This window comes from Phyllostomus discolor, chromosome 8, assembly GCF_004126475.2.
Source record: "Phyllostomus discolor isolate MPI-MPIP mPhyDis1 chromosome 8, mPhyDis1.pri.v3, whole genome shotgun sequence".
NCBI lineage: Eukaryota > Metazoa > Chordata > Mammalia > Chiroptera > Phyllostomidae > Phyllostomus > Phyllostomus discolor.
Genome location: NC_040910.2, coordinates 34,226,102 through 34,243,517, shown reverse-complemented (window position 1 = coordinate 34,243,517; position 17,416 = coordinate 34,226,102). Strand labels below are relative to the sequence as shown.

The 17,416-nt window shown below is 43.4% G+C and overlaps 1 protein-coding gene across 1 annotated transcript in view; it reads right to left on the bottom strand.

The window, feature by feature from the left end:
- The window catches only part of PINX1 (PIN2 (TERF1) interacting telomerase inhibitor 1), a 72,500-nt gene that overhangs the window by 41,250 nt on the left and 13,834 nt on the right, over positions 1–17,416 (bottom strand). Inside the window, exons 5-6 of the mRNA XM_028520440.2 lie at positions 17,075–17,170; positions 11,600–11,676 (exon numbers count right to left, since the gene is read on the bottom strand). Of these exons, the coding sequence (XP_028376241.1) occupies positions 11,600–11,676; positions 17,075–17,170 (173 nt within the window). The remainder of the gene's footprint in view (positions 1–11,599; positions 11,677–17,074; positions 17,171–17,416) is intronic.

Below are 17,416 nucleotides of genomic sequence, written 5' to 3'. Positions count from 1 at the left end.
TTACTGTTGTTACAGTTTGCACTTTCTGTTATAAACAGGGTGATCGAGGAAGACCAGCTGAGAGGACAACATGGAGGAGGGAGGAGCACGCCGTCCCACGCAGAGGGGACACCAAGGACCGAGACTTGAGGAGGGAGCAATCTTGAAGCACTGGAGGCACAGCAAGGAATCAGGGTGACCGGAAGGGCATGATAAAAACAGAAGATGAGCAAGGGCAGTAACTGTGTGTGTGCGCCTGTGTGAGAGACAGCAGGAGAGAAAACTGCGTGTGATGGGGGTGGGGATGCAGGAAAGGACCGTGTAGGACTTCAGGCCACTGGAGGAATCGGCCTTTTCTCTGAGCGTGACAGGAAAACTTGGGAGGGTTTGAACAAAGTAGTGGCGTGATTTCAATTACATTTTCAAAAGATCACTCAAGCTGCTGTGGGAAAAATACACCGTTAGACTCTCAGAGAATGCATTACATCATGTTCAGTGTGTTCACATTTCCAGCTCCTCTAGCAGAGGACCGTGAGCTCCGTGAAAGGGGCCAAGGCCTACTGTGTTTACAGTCTCTGCAATTAGAGTGATAACCGGGACATACTAGGTACTCAACAAACACAGGGTGCTTACGTTTTTACAACCTTTGAAGCTCTTCCTGCTTTTCCATTATGACAAACGTACCAACAAATTATGCTTATTGAGGAGGAGAAGAAAACAGAACCATATGCAACCTGTGAGAGAGCGTCTTTTAGGTCTGGCTTCAAGGGTATTAGTAGAAGTGAAGACTGTACTAGGTACAAAGAGTCATCCTGGTTCGAACTCAGTATCTTTGGTAACCTATTTACTATTTTGTCTCAGTTTTCTTACCTCCAAGGATGCCATGGTGTACAGATGAGTTTCAGTGAAAGGAAAGGGCAGAATAATGGCCCTCCTGGTGCCTCCAGAATGGACTGTCCCTCAGTCTCTTAGACGACATTGGATTCTACTGGTACATGTCTCCAAAAGTTAAAATTTCTGTGACCTCTGTAGGTAATTTGTATTGTCTCCTTCCTCTTTAAATGGGAACATTCTTTATATCTAGCTTCATCCCTGAAGCTCACATTAAAATCTGTTTTCCCTTCCTACTGACATTTAAATCAGACTAATTTCCAGAATGAGGACAAAAATAGTTTTAGTCCAGTATATGGGCATAAACTAGGGGCATGTCATTGGGACCCTATTACCTTAATATAAACAAACAGGCTCTAAGGTTATTAAAACATTGTAAATCTGTCTAGGATTACAGACAGCATAAGTTTTATTAAATTCAGTACCATCATCCCCACAGGTACTCAGTAAATGTCAATGATGACAAAGAACTTCTATCTCAGTTTTCTTTCGTTTTTTTTTTAAGCAATGAGTTCTTTAAACTCTAAACAAATGCATGTACCTCTACACAAGATTGTACAAATGTTGTATTAGAAGGGAGAGCACTGCCTTAGTTATTCCTTATCTTAAGTATCAAGTAAAACAAATCTGATATGCTAAGGAGTCCTCTATCACTGCTGTGAAGGCAATGTGAAAAGCCTCTTTACCAGAAGACTTTGAGAACAGAGAGACCTCACGGACAATGAGTGAATTCAGTTAGTGTATTTGTGTTGCATTTTGTTCAGCATGTGACCGTGCACACATGGATTCAAGTTTTCTAATGTCTAATCTTCAGCGGAAGTTATTACTTACCACCTTAAACTTGAGTGCGTTAACAAGTAGGACAGCAATCCTGGTAGCAACTAAGAGGGATTGGGCAGTTATTACACGCTAGGGACTGTGCCGAGATTCATTTGGCTTATTACTTATCCTAGATATCTTATCACTCCCATTTTATTTTATCATCCCCATTTTATGAATAAAAAAGCTGAGGTTCATAGAGGTTAAATAACTTACCTCAAATCACATAAACTTCAGACTACTCACGGCCTCAGATGCAGACTCTAAACAACCTCATCGAACTCTGAAGTGCCTGTTCTCAATACTGTATTCCACCAGATGAGCCTCCCAGTAGAAAAAACCAGAGAAATAGAACGTTTCACTAGATGACATCATTTCTTCGATCAACTGATTAAGATAGTGACATACACCATGTTCACCATCAGTGTATAAACAGAACCACAGAGTGATGGATGCTAGAGAGACATTCAGTGATCTAGGTAACAAACCACCCCAAAATGTAGTGGCTTAAAGCATTAACAATAATTTCATTATTACTCACTATTTCTATGGCCAGCAAGTCAAAGAAGAGCTGGGTTGGGTAGTTCTGGCTCAGGGTCCCTGTAATGTGCCTGTGGTAAAGAAGTAGTTAGAGCTGCTCTGGCCATTGTCTCATAGACCAAAAGGTCATGGGTTTGACTCCCGGTCAGGCCACATACCCAGATTGCAGGGTTTGGTCCCTGGTCTGGGTGTATGTGAGAAGACAACCAATTGATGTTTCTCTGTCATATCAATGTTTCTCTACGCCCCCTCCTCTCATTCTAAAAGCAATGAAAAAATGTCCTCCAGTGAGGATTTAAAAAAAAAAAAAGTGGTTAGAGTTGGCACAGCAGGGGCCAGCCAGACATCTGTGTCTCTTCCTGTAGTCTTGAGGCAGCTGCACAACTCACCGAGTCACGGTCTGTGAACTACTCTGGTCTTTCTCACCACCTGGAGGCCTCAGGCAGCTAGACCGCTAGACCGATTGACCGCTTACCCAGGCTGAAAGCTTCACAAGCAAGTATTTTAGCCTACAAGGCCCCAGGAGTCACGCAGCATCCCCACCACTAGATTCTAGTGGCTACAAGCAAGTCATAAACCTGCCCAGATGAAAGGGGAAAGGAATGGGCTCCACCTTCTGATGGAGAAGGGGCAAGGGTCACGCTGGAAGAATATGCGAAGAGGGAGATAACTGAGGCCATCTTTGGAAAACAGAATCTGCTACCAGAACATATAAGTCAACACTCTCACTTTATAGCTAGGAAAACTGAGTTTACGTGAACATCCAAGAAAGCTCATTTCACTTTGATACTCAAAATTTCTAGTAACTATTTTAAGTCTTAAATTGTTAAGGCAATTTGCTATTTTACCTCAGGATTATTAGACTTCTTGTTTGAGCATACCAAAGACTTTTCCCATTCATCTCCTGAATAAGTAACTAAGTAGATAATACAAAACTTCAAGTCAAGTAGCATTTTAAATGTGAGTTTTTCATGTGTTCTCTTTATTCCAGAATTAAAGAACCTCAGACTTAAAAGAACTTGCATGCATTGGTTCAGACTCCTACCTCTTACAAGAATTCCTCCACGAAACTAACTACGAGGTACCATAGCTGTCCAGCTTCACCATCCCACACTGCTTTCTCTCTCTGAGTAGAAATCTTCCCATAAATTTTGTCCATTAGTACTCGTTCTTCCTTGTGAAGCATACCAAACAAAGCTGTTCTTTTCTACAGGACCATGGAAAGCATCTCAGCCTCAAAGTGAGGATCTCACTGTAGTCCAGGTAGAATGCTCTAACCACCTGTCTGCTAGTTCCTCTGCATAACATTCTTTCTAGGTACCTGTGTCCTAAATGCCATTCTCTGAATGCACTCTTGTAAAATAGGGCACCTGGTCATGAACAGAACAGTTCAAATACAGTCACCAGTGCAGAAAACAAGCAAAAATCCTGTTGCTTTCAGCATGCAGGCACAACCCTTCCAAAGCAGCCCAAGACTGCATTCAGGATAGTTGGTATTCTTCATATTTTGGAATAGGTTGAACTCATGGTCAGGCTACATGCCCTAGCCTCTAATTTAATTCTCATTTAGCTACCATCATATTAGACTTCTTTCTAGGATTAAATGACACTTTATATATCGTCGTAAAATTTTACTTATTTAGTTTTGGCTAAATGTCCCAACTTAGATTATTTGAATCTTGATTCCGTTATCAATGGTCAAAATGATGACAAGAATTATTGAAGACAACATTGTTGACAAAAAATAAACTGTAGACATTAAATGTATTACCTGGCTTGGTGATGAACTTAGCTTCAATTATCTGAAACTAAAAGTTTCTTCACTTGTCCTGACCAGTGTGGCTCAGTTGCTTGGGCATCATACAACAGAGCGAAAGGTCATTAATTCAATTCTAAGTCAGGGCACATGCCTGGGTTGTGAGTTTGGTCCCCTGTCGGGGCAAGTGCAAGAGGCAACTGATTGATATTTCTCTTTCACATCAATATTTCTCTCTTTCTCCCTCCCTTACCCTCTCTTTAAAAGTAAGTAATAACATAAGATAAAAAATAAAATAAGGCCCTGACTGGTGTGGATCAGTGGACTGAGTGTCAGCCTGCGAACCAAAGGGTCACTGGTTCGATTCCCAGTCAGGGCATGTGCCGGGGTTGTGGGCCAGGTCCCCAGTGAAGGGGCACATGAGAGACAACCACAAACTGATGTTTCTCTCCCCCTCTTTCTCTCTCTCTTCCCTTCTCTAAAAAATAAGTAACTAAAATCTTTTACAAGATAAAAGTTTCATCACTAGAAGATTACTTTAGCCAAAACCAGATCGGAAAACCTGACTGAGTGTTGCATGTTGAGGCCCAGATCTGGGGGAGTTGTGGGGGGGGGGTGCGGAGGCAGAGTGATAGGAGCTGCAGGAATGGGGGAGACTCAAATCTGAGACTCTGTACCCCATAAGCCATTTACAAAACTCAACCTGATTCATAAAAAGTCATTAACACAAAAATTCAGAAGGAGAAATAATAGTGTTTGATTCCAAGATTCCAAGACATTTTAAGTAAAAATTAAAATGGCTCTTCTTTTCCCAGTGATCTTCCCTATGATCCACCTAGGGTGCTTTATAAAACTAGAACAAAGAATGGTCCAAAATACCCCATGAATTCAACCAATCCAAAAGGAGGGTCTGCTTAAAAGTTAGTTTTCAGATTTCACAATCAGTAAGAAATGGAAAAGGGGCTTCATGGTAACTGATGAGCAAGGGACGCAAACCACAAAGAAGTCGTGCTTTGGTTCAAAGAGCAAAGGTCATCAGAAGAATTCAAGGAAAGTGATCGTTAATCAGGTGTCCTGGGGCAGGGTATAAGGAATATTCACAAGGTTTCTAATTCAATCAGGTAAAGAAATAGACAATTACTTTGCCAGAAGACTAGGCCGACAACGTATTCTTAGGAGAAACAAAGTAGAAATGCTGGTAATACATTCTAATTCCTTGATATGGTTCAGAAGTATTTTCTCTAGTGATAAGGCTGAATCAGGAAACAAGCTGGATAGAGGAAGGAAACTGGTAAGGTGGGGGAGGGAAAAAATGAGAGAAGAAAAAAAAAATAAGGAACATCAGGAAGTTCAACCAGATAGGAACTAAAGGAATTTGTTTTTCAATGTCTCCTTTTCTAACTTGCAAACCAAGTGAGAAAACACACACACACACACACACACACACACACACACACACACACAACTTCTGGCAGGCACTGGCCAGCACAAGTACCTGCTGCAGGTCTCAAGGGGCCCTAGTAATTTCAATTCAATATATTCGATCATTTCTTTGTCTCCGTAGAAAGTGCATACATCTCTAATTTAGGTGCACTCCAATCCACAGTCATTGTCTTCTAATTAATATAGTACAAAGATGGAGGAGAAAAGGACTTGAAAATTAAAAAATGTACAGAAATATATAACCATTCTTACACTGAAGAGTTTATTAAAAGAATTTGGAGTAATTGATAGTTTGTGATGATCCTTCATTGTTTAAGCAATTAGTTCTGAGTGGCCGGTTTCAGCCAGGGGAACAGTGCCCCAGACGACCTCGCGGCTTAAGGGACCCTGGGTGCCATGTGAGTCCGGCACAGCCCCTGCAGGTAGGAAGCCTCCGACTTCTGTAGCCATGGAAAACGCTCAAGCCTACGAAAAGCTATTCCAGAGGGAAATGCAATGTCTGAAAGCTCATTTCTGGCAAATGGGGCTGACTTTTAAAACCATAAAATGGCACAGCACACATTCATTCAATAATCCTCTCGAAAATCTACTACGTACACCAGTGGGGCTGTGCTTGGCATGGGACTGGAGATTAATTGGTGAACATTTTGTGCTCTCGGGGAAGACAGTTATTTATTGATCGAAACATTTCAAAAGGAAAAGATATTTCAAGTATCAACTTTGAAACTATACAGACCATGAGTAAAAATTAGGTCCATTTTAAAAGAGAAAAACAATGAGATTTTAATTTGCTGAAGCCCTACCATGTACTGAGCACTGAATTTATCACAGGCTGGGGGCCCGGGAATGAGTACAACATAAATCCTCTCTCAGGAGCTCACTGTCCAATGCATGTGGTGGGTGGAAAGGTCCACGTGTAAAAAAAAAAAATAGAGGATGCAGCTCCCCATCAGACACATAAAGGTCAGAGAGAGGATAGAAAGTGTAATTTAAATTTCACAAATGTGTCCTAGACATCTTAGGTTTAGCTTGGATTGTTTTGTTTTAATGTTATTTTCTCTTTATTTCTATATATTATACAGTAAATAAGAAGTCAGATTCGTGGCTTGGCAGTTTGTTCTACCATACAATACAAAGCTTACTATTACCTTCACGATGAAAATTTTCATTTGAAGTGATTTTTTTTTGACTAGGAAGAGATTTTCATGCATAGGCCTGGATTTTAAAACTGCTTTTTGTATCAAGGACTCCTTTGAAAATCTAATAAAAGCAATGTAGCGGCGCTCACCAACCTCACTACAGGGAGTGCACCCTGAGGTACTGCCCCCTGAGGTACTGCCCAAGGAGCTCTCCTATGCCAGCATGTTGCAGATGACAAAATGGTCACACATTAGTGATACCACTTTGCACTTACATATCAGTTTACAGTTTGATACATTTCAAAAATTAGTAAAGTGAGTGACTTAATTGACAGGTTCGGACTTCTTAAAGACATTGAACAATCTGATTTCTACAAGGCTTTCTCTAAAGATTCATAAGATAGAACACATAAAATCTAGCGTGAGTACAAGTTGGTAAGCAGACAATGGGAACTACAGTCGCCCTTAAAACCTGTGTATTGATCATTATTGAGATGAGCAGACTTGGCATCAAACTGAGAGATCAGATTGTTCACCCATATTTCACTGCAAATGAGACAGTTCCGTTGGCAGCAGGGGTTGCTGGGGTCAGGGGTGGAGTGGGAGTGTGGCTGCAGTGGAGGGCGCATGAGGGAAATGTCTGTGGTGGGAGAACAGCCTGCACCCACAAGTGGGGATTCAGAGGCACAGAAGGACACACGAAGGCCGCACTGTTGGGAATTTCCTAGTTTTCATCCGCACTATAGTTATGTAAGCGGTAATCCCCGGGATAACTGGGTGAAGGGCACACAGAACCCCTGAACCTCTGAACTAGCTTCGCAACTCCCAGTGTATCTGCAGTTATTTCAAAATAAAAAGTTAAAAAAAACCACAAAACCTCATGACTATTATTAATCTAGGGCTGCTGATAGTGCTTTTTTGAATAAAAATATATTCAGATCATTCATTTGATTTGAGAGACCAGAAAATGCACAAGTAACACATGCTCAGAAACTCAAGCCAGCTCTGTCTGCATTCAGCCCACAGCTCCAGCGACAAAGTGAAGCCCTCCCCAGCGTCCCCGGTGTCCACCCAGCACTGGTAACGCGCTTCCAGCCCGAACCTGCAACTCCGACTGCTGGCGGGGCAGACGTTTTAGAAGTCAAACGTTGTTTCCAGCAGAATGAGAATAACAGCCAATCATTTTCCCAAGAAGTCATGACAAAGTATTAACTACTTATGTCTTTGATAAAATCTAAAAGGACACTTCTAAAGCAGAACTAAAATCATTTAAATGGAGATTTGTTTTAAAAATCTAAAAGAAGTGACACCGGCAGGACGGTGGTACAAGGACAGGACACACTTCAGGGTGAGAGGGGCCTGGGTTTAAGTCCCATCTGTGCCACTCGGGAGTTCTGCAACAAATATTCCTGCGCCGTGGTCCCCTCATTGCTGGGAAGGCGCTAATCATGCCCACTTCATGGAGTTGTTATGAGGGTGAAGTCAGATACTCTCACAAGTGTCTAGCTTAGTGTTGGGCACACAGACGGTTAGTTAACAAAGTTGTGATTTCTGCTGCTCTGACAGTCAGGGGTGCAGAGACCAGTGGGCTGGGGTCACTGTGAGAGAAGACATGAGGCTGCCCCAAGCCAGACGTGGCCAATGTCCAGCGCTCTTTAGATCCAGAGGCAATGAAGACGCCCACCTCAACACCTCACCCAGGGCCCCAGAGAGGTCTCGCTGCCTCCACGTTCAATGCTGCCGTGGTTTCTGAGGTTCTTCAGCTGTCTGGCCTCCAGCAGCACCCTCGCCTTGGCGGTGCCAAGTGTAAAGTCAGGCCAATGTTGCTATGGGGGTCAAGGGAGCAAAAACAAAGCAATATTCTTTCCAACTGCGAACAGGAGCCAAAAGTGGTTGTATGTTCAAACACATCTGATCAAAGGCCTCCCGCCCTTGGCTATAAGGGCTGTTGTAACTAACAGGTCAGGTTTCTTAGCAACAGTTTATTCAGGTGTGCCTCAGTGAAAACAAAGTCTACATAGGAAAGTCCTTATGTGTATGAAATTTAAATTTAAAAGTGACTCTGCAGAAAGACTTTTTATTCTGTGTCTGAAGATGTACTGAGACGGAGATACGCTCTACCTTATACATACACACAGGCATATGTCAGACGTGAACTACGGCGTCGATCCCGCCTGCGCAGTGTGAGGCGCGCAGCACGGCTTGGCCGCCAGCGGCAGAAGCAGCAGCTGGGAGCTCCCACCCCACCCCCGAGAGACAGGATCTGCAGTTTCACAAAATCCCCAGATGATTCACGGGCATATTAAGATTGGAGAAGCCCTGTTCTAGGCAATACTTGTGACCCTAAAGCCAGATACTACTAATACAGGGTGGGCAAAAGTAGGTTTACAGTTGGGAGCACGCAAAACATAGAGCTGAGCTAATGTTTATTAATTGCTGTATTACTTTCCATACAAAATAACTGTAAAACTACTTTGGCCCCATCCTGTGTAGTTATATATCAAGGCTTCTACTGGTGGTTCTCAATCCTTCCTCCTTACTGCACATCAGAACAATCACCTCAGTCATCTGAGTAGGCTTTTTTTCCCTTAAATTTTCCTTCTTTTTTAAAATGCTTATGCATGACCTGAACCAGGCTATGGATTTGCTTGGCCTGGGGTGGAACCCTGGCACTGGCATTTTTTAAAGCTCCTGAGGCGACCTGAGCACAAGCGTCGTTGAGCACCACCGTGAAGGCCAAGGGCTGCACCGCGATGCACACCCAACCCGCCAGACAACTGGGCTTTACGTGCCTCATCGGAAGAGGACAGTGAACTGGAACAAGGGACTGGGATGCACCTGGGTGTGAATCTTGCACAAAACACAGTGTTATTATGTCAAGGTGGGTCTTCTTATATCAGCTGCATCAAAATAGATTATATCAAGGTTATTATTAAAAGCATTACTTAACAATTCTACATACTATTATATATTACTATATATAATATATATGATCATATACATTATTAAACATGCTTAATGATATATTATTAAATAGTATTATTATATAAGGGTAGGTCTTCTCCACATCAACTGCACCAAAACAGACTTTCCCTGGGCTAGCAGCGGGCAACTGTCTCCTCCAATACAGGCTCACTTTACCGTGGTCACAAATGGCGACACCATCAAAAAGTCAAGTAACACCACACAGTGTAGAGAACCTCGTGGCATCGTGGCATCAAACACCAGTAAGTCCTCAAGTAGATGTCTGCTGAGGATCAGAACCCTCAAATCCCCAATAACGACACATGTCCTCATGCTTACCACATAAATGCTTTTAGAGTTCTACCAGAACCCCATCAAAAGTGTCTCCTTCCTTGACCTGTTCAACTGTAAAATTTCAAAGACCGTGCTGGAGAAGAGGAGGGTTGGGGGCAGAAGGTGTTGGCAGCAAGGAGAAAAGGGAGGACCCAGGGACCCAAGGATGCATGCGTTTGGAAAAGCCAGTGCTGCGGGAATGCTAGTCCGGGAGAGTGGGGACAGGAAGTTCGAGTCAGGGCTCCAGAGGGGGATGTGGGGCTAATGCAAAGGTGCAGGATGTGGCCCTGGGAGGGGCTGTTGGGGCAGAGCAGAGGTGACAGCGTCTCCCTGGGGATCCTGAAATTACCGATGATGGTCAAACGCGGGGTTCGAGAGGAGAGTGAGAGAAGGCAGATACAAAGTCCTTAGTGAAGAGGGGCCTAACCCAGGTCACACACACTAACTGCCCAGGGGTAGAGGTGTGACCAGGAGCAGGCCTGCCCAATGACCTTGGCTCTTCCTGCAGCCTCAAGAACAGTCAGTGTGACTGATACCGGAACGCCTCCTCCCTAATGACCACCTGTGTTTGACACGACCCAGCAGACCTGCAGGCACCACCCCTCGGAAGCCAGGGGGCCCAGGTTCCCTCTCTGGGCCTGCTTCCCCTGTCCCCACTGATAACAGTATAGGGTCACAAAAGTGCTAAAAGATCAAAAATGTAGTCCCAGCCTACAAAGGCAACTGCCAAACAAAATTTCTAGTAACTAACTGGTCATTCCAGAGTCTTTGAAAATAATATCAAGTAACAAACAGCTATCACCCAGGAAAAGTTTGTCAGTCTGGAGAAATATAACAAATAAATGAAACAAGTCTTTTTTGTTCTCTAGTCACCGAGGGCTTTGGCCGAGAACCAACACAGCAACACAAGCTTGACACAGCAGACTAGCTGGGTACCAGCTGCAGCATCCATTTAGTCCAGATTTTCACAGACAACATCAATTTTAAGTATTTTGGTCCCATTAGCTCTAAAAATCCATGCCTTAAAAAAATCTAATATTGACATCCAAACTATATCCGGGTCTGCCTCTTACTACTGGGACACACACACACACACACACACACACACACAAGTGGTGCGACACTGCACAGCCCTGTCTAACAAATAGGTTATGGAGTGCAGATTCGTCTCATTCAGGGTATAGTTTGGTCACCCAGTCCTCGTCTTCTGGTTCTGAAACAAACAGTGCTGTGCAATGGAAGAAATGCTACACATCTAAGTCCCTTCCTAACTCTCAATGCTGATCAATCCAAAATGTTTCAGAATGTTTTTAAAATGGAATAGCCCAGAACTGGAGATGCGTATGATATCCCTCCTCCCCAAGCCAGATTCCACACAGAGGGGTGTGGACTGAGCAGAGCAAACAAATCGCAGCGTGTGACCCCCCTCTCCTGGAGGTGGGAGAGGGCCTTGCCCCTCGGATGGATCAGTCTCAGCTGTGGGATTCGCCCCCAGGTCAGTCTAGTCCTCACACAACCACCAAACCCAGAGAGCACACGCCCTTTTCAAAGATTTCTTATAAAACATATCATCCCCCAACGATGAAGAGGATCGCATTTAGCCCTTGTAAGAAGCCTCTAAAAGGTTTTTGGTAACTTTGTCTGAAAACTACTATTCATACTGAACGGTTCCACATGCAGCTGGAAGTCAAACTGGGGAAACAGACATATATTATCAGATATACGTGGTTAATACCTCAGGAGTCTTCTTGCTCTGTCTTTTCCCAAAAATGCAGTCAAGATCTGTTTTGCTCCGAGATGATAAGTCCTTCCCTAGAAAAATACAATGCCTTTTAGTAACACTGATCGTGGAAAATACAGAGCACAAATATAAGCTATGAACCTCCTAAAAGCAAACTGCATTTTGAAAAAGAAACAATTTTATAAACTATCAACTTTCTGTCTCCACTGCAGATGAAAATCCTTTAATTAACTAATGAAATTACAGTTTAAAATCACTTAAAAGTCAAGTAAGTGTTTGAGATGCAGCAGCACCGACGGTCTCTTAGTGGTAAAAACCACCAAGAACACGCAGACTGAGAGAGGAACAATTCTAAAGCCACTCCACCACCGGTACACCTTCCGGGTATACCTTCTGTGTCTCTGGCTTCCCCACTTACAAAACAGACCTTATTCACTTCAAGGAGACATGAGCCACTTAGGATTACGGAAAGCAGAACAGAAAATGCTGCTGGGTCTGTGTCCTTGAAACCCCACGCGTGCACATGAATGAGAACGCACTGCATCTGACACACAGGTGTTCAATAACTAACTGAGTAAATGAAATTTCAAAAGAGAAAATGCAAATAAAAATACCGGATTACAGTGAAAGAGTTTACTATGTCAGCTTTAAATAATGGGGTACAAGATAAGAGCAGGAAATTAAATGCCTTCTCACAAATGCAGTGGCCGAAGGAGCCATGATTCTTATTAAAAACACTAAACTTTTTAACTTAAGTTCAAACCCACAAACCAAGTGATTTAATATTCACTTCTTTGGAATTTCCACTTCTACCAAAAATACTCTGTGAGCAGTAGACCAAATCTACTCCCACTTGTCAACTTCATGGCTAATTCTTTTTAAAATGCAACTACCACACCTCGTCAAGTCTTGAGGCTCGGGGGGAGCAAGGCTCTGGGTTAGACACCAGAATCTTTGTTCTGAGCTGTGAGTTCACTGTCGCAGACTCCCTTCTTGGTTTCCTGTAGCAAAACTGACTTGGCAAAGTAATGTCCTGACCCAGAAGGTTCTGGTTCACTGACTATCACTGGGGCATTCAAATATGATATTGCTCAGCAACTCCATGAAATTAAAAAACAAAACACCCTTCGACTTAATGCAGAGCCAGGTGCCAAAACCAGTTTCACGGGCGGCAGTTGCAACGGTCCCATCAGTACGGCCCATTCGTTCTTATCAGGAGGGACGGGCTCCTCTGTGGCCCTGCGCCACTCTCTCCCTTCTTCCTGAGCTAGGACGAAGGCCTCCAGGCGCCAACCGGTCACTCAATGCGCTGCACAGCACATTCGGGTGGCGGCTTCTACCGCAGAAAAAGGAGTCGCAGTAGTTCAAAATGCGCAGTTATCGATCCTCAACTACCTTCTGAAACGGAACAGAGAGGCTAACAGGAGAGCAAATAAAGATCCCTCTTATAGCGAGTCAACTAAAAGGAATGCAGGAGGGATTAAGAAAAACAGGGCACATGAGAGATTGCAATTTTAAAACAGGGTGTCAAAATATGACCACACAGAGATCAAAAGCAAATCTAAAAATCAAAGGGAAAACTGCCAGGCTGGTAGTGAGTGAGCTATACCAATGAAGGTGCAAGTATTTCTAACAGTTTTGGCGATGGGTTCTTGTATCAGAAACTTTTATCCTTTAGCAAAGTTCACTTAGGTAAAGGTAGAGACCAGGGTTGTTACAGGCCTGGCTTGGGGTTGGGTCTGGAAAACAAAACAGAGAAGAACCGAGTCAGAGACCCCTGGAAAGGAGAGCCGAGGTGGATAACAGTGGAGATGGAGGCAGACTGAAATAGTCATCAGTTAACAGTCCTGGCTGAACAGTTTATAAATGTTATAAAATCATGTATGGCCACTTTTAAATAAAATATAATGTCTAAAAGAGTTTAAAAGTTTATTGGTCTCAGTTCTGAATGACAGTCAAATCACAGCAAATATTACCAATAACTTAGATCTTAGAGGAAATGGCAATCAAAAAAAATAAAATGAACAGACTAGGAAGTACGTTGTCTGTCTGGACTTGGTTCATGTATCTGTTAATCTTTAACAGGCCACAACATTTCAAGAATCAGGATGAGCCGATAAAAAAGCTCTATACTACCACCTCAGCGGTCTCCCTGGCAATCGTGAGCGTTGGGACTTCCAGCTACCCGAGTGGAAGGCCGGAGGGAGAATGTTCCTGCTACAGGCAGGCACAAGCAGGCACAAGCACGACGCAGGACGTCCCCATGGGAAGCAAAGGAAACCTAGGAAACATGAGAGTGTAAGAACCACAGAGATCTGGAGCCTTCTAGTTTACGGGCAAAAGTCATATAGAACCCAACAAGTTCTAAAGAGAAAACTGTATTGCAGCACTGCATTATAACCGAGGCTCAAAAAAACTGAGTTTTTCTACTCAGAGTAAAAGGATAAGGGCAAGAAACGCAGGTTTGAGAAACATATTTGTTATAATAAAAAGTTCAGGCTTACATTGGTAGCTTCACTTGCTGAGAAAATTCATTCGCACTCCCAAATCAGGAGGATAAAAAAATCGTATTTTGATGGAAGACAATGAGTGCCCGTGGGGCGGACAAGCCCAGGACGGAAGGTGGTGGCCACCTCATGGCAAGGGCCCGGTGTCGGAACCTGGGGGACAGGCAAGAGTTGGGGCAGGAGGGGAAATAATAACAAGATAGTAGAACTTTTAAAAAGCCTGCAGTGGGGCCACCTTACAGTCTAATGCCAATAGAACCGGAGGAGGAAACTTAATGTCCATGGCTGGCAGAGTCCCACAGAGGAGAGGACTCGGCCGGGGGAGATGCAGTGCGGCCTGGGTCTCCAGACCGGCAAGCCCACTACCGGGACGTGTGGTGTGCGTGCCATTTCCTTGTTTAAGAAGCAAAATACTGCAAACTGTCACAGGGATAAGAAGTGTGGGTAAATAACCGTGATGGAGTTGCACAACTATAGTGTCAGCGACTTTTTATCCGCCACTGCACAACTGGGGGGGAAAGGCAATGCTCTCGACAACTTCTCGCTGTATACAGGAAATCATCTGGCAGAAATTGATATTTTCCCTGTGATTTCCTCTCTGCAGATATGGCACTGCTGAACCATTTTCAAATTAAAAGAAACCACATCGAAGTCAGGCTTTTAAAACAAATATGGATGAAATTAACTTTTGAAATTATCGAATAAATTACTTAAAATTAAAATTAAAATTCTGGACCAAAAAAGAAATAATTATGTATCAGAACTAAAATGGTAGTCAATATTTAGGCAGCAGCAAATTTCACAATGCTATCTCACTAAAATAAATGTGTATCTTCACTCCTCACACTAAGCTGCACAAATGCCATCTTCCCCTGTTCTAACTGTGCGGACCACAGAGGAAGTTACAGCACAAACCATCCTCATCCAATGGGTGAATCAGTTGCTTTCACTACAAGTGCACCCACAGGCTGAAATCCTCACTATCCAGAATGCCAAACAATCGAAATTTCACATAATGGAGACATTTCTGATGTCATAAAACAGGAACTATTTTTAGAGCTCAATGGTGTTTTAAAAATCTTTCCTGACATTACGCAAGAGGAAGCTGAGTCTGAGAGAAGGGAAGTGGCTGAACGACCCGTCTAAGGGAGAGAAGGCCAGCGCCCAGTCTCCTGCCTCCCGAAGCAGTCCACCTTAGCGGGGTCGGAGTCCCCGTTCACACACAGCGACAACGGGGGCTCCACAAGGGAAAAGTTCCTTTAGTCAATTAAAGAACTTGAAACTCTCTTCCCTGTACACTAGTGGTCCCCAGACAAGGCTAACAAGCAGTCGTCATTTTAAAAGATAAAAAACAAAGGTGCAACACACCAAGCAATTTGACAGGGTCACTTGGAGTGGCTTAGCAAGAAAGAGAAAGCAGATACTTCCAGCATCCATTAGATTAAAGAGGTTTATCCTGGCTTCAGAAAATGCTTCAGATGAAACTCACGCAAGGAGTCAGGTATTAAAAGAAAACGAGAATATCTTAATTGCAAAAGTGAAAGTCTAAAAGGATGCCATGCCATCCAAAAGTTATAGGCCTCTTCTAATGTCATTAGCTTGCTCAGTACCCTTCTGCTATATCCCTTTTTTCTAGAGTGACTAAATGAGAAAAGGAGGGACATTTAACGGCTTGGGTATGATGTGACCATGTAGCCTGTCCTCAAAAGGACTGAGGGCCAACAAGGATTGTCTTGTGTTCTGCGCAGGTCGGGGGTGGAGAGAAACCCTGATCAGAAGTCATGCAGAAAAACGACAAAGAAGATCCTTGCCCGAGGGTCCTCACCAGAGAGAAAGAGGAATGACACGAAGGGCCAGGCAGCCCTTCTGCCACACCTGCAGCCACACCTGCCGGGACAGGCAAGAGGGAAGCATCAGTCTCTCCTGGCACATCCCAAAGCTATTCAGTTCCCCACTCCATTCAGCTCTGCCGTGGGGTCTCATTTAACTCCTTCCTACCTTCTGGGGTCCTGTGCCCCATGAGAACCACCATTAACAGTTTAAAGAAGTGGGAATTTCAGCGGTTCTAGGAGTTAGGGAATTCCCAATAATGCCAGCAAGACTAAAGCAAAGAGATGGGTGTGTATATCCAATCTCCCATAGAAGAACCATCAAATGATGCCCATATATCACAACATGAATTATCATCATACTTATACTTTAAGTATAGTATGCAATAAATAGGCTTCTGTGCCTGGAAAGTGCACTTAATGTATAATGCTGTTCCAAGGGAGAAAGTTTGGGGAGTTGAGTTCTAGTTAAACTGCTTCTTACCAATACAACACCACCACCTAGTGATTAAAGAGGACAGCTGCACTCACAATTGCTTCCAAGTACTGGGAAGGCAGGCAGTGGGGAGATGGTGAAAGAAAGGGTAGGATTTCCCACCCAGTTCTCAAACATGTTTCCTAACACTGTCTTCGCAATGGCCATGGAATCATGAAATGAAGAAATGGTGTGCAACAATATAAAGATCAATTGGGGAGTGAGATGTCTCATACTGGAGATCTCAATACAGAACCTAATTCTGTAAACTGAAAAATTTTGAGAGCTACCCAACACCAACATTACACTCTGAAAAACAGGAAAATGTAACTTAAAATGTTGAGCAATAAACTGGAATTATTTCCTGGCCTGGCCTCACAAAATCCCGTTTCTCCTCCAGGTAGCACCTTGACTTCTGCCTCCAGCTTCGCCCACGGCAGAGCCAGTGACTCCGAACCGCCTCTGAGGAGGTGCCTGCAGGGTAACAAGAAGTGCTGGAGCTGCGGCACCACGCTGCACCTGTCCAGTCAGGCCACCCGTAACTCCCCTTCTCGGTGGGAAACAAAACGCAATGCCAGTGAAGAGCCAAAAGAGTTTCAAGAAACCCAATGCGAACACAGAAGTATCAACAACATGTTAAGAAAATGCTTAATTCTACCTTTTGTGAATTTCTTATAATGAACACGGCTTTTGGAGGTTTTGGACTTTTCTTCAAGGCTGAAAGATTTCTTTTCCTTGTTGTCTGAGGTAGAATCTTAAAAAAAAAAACAACAGAAAGCATTCCATTAAACTCTGTAATCAATTCTCATTTATTCTTTTACAGTGATATGATCTTATTTAAATAAAATCTTTGGGAACCCTATCAATTATTATTGAACTCTAATCAAATGATTAGAAATATTCTTCTAAAACTGTGTACCTCAAATCAGGCAAGCCTGTTTCCCAGAAATTTGTAGTCTTTGAGAAAGAGAAATGAAAACTTGTGTTCACACAAAAATTT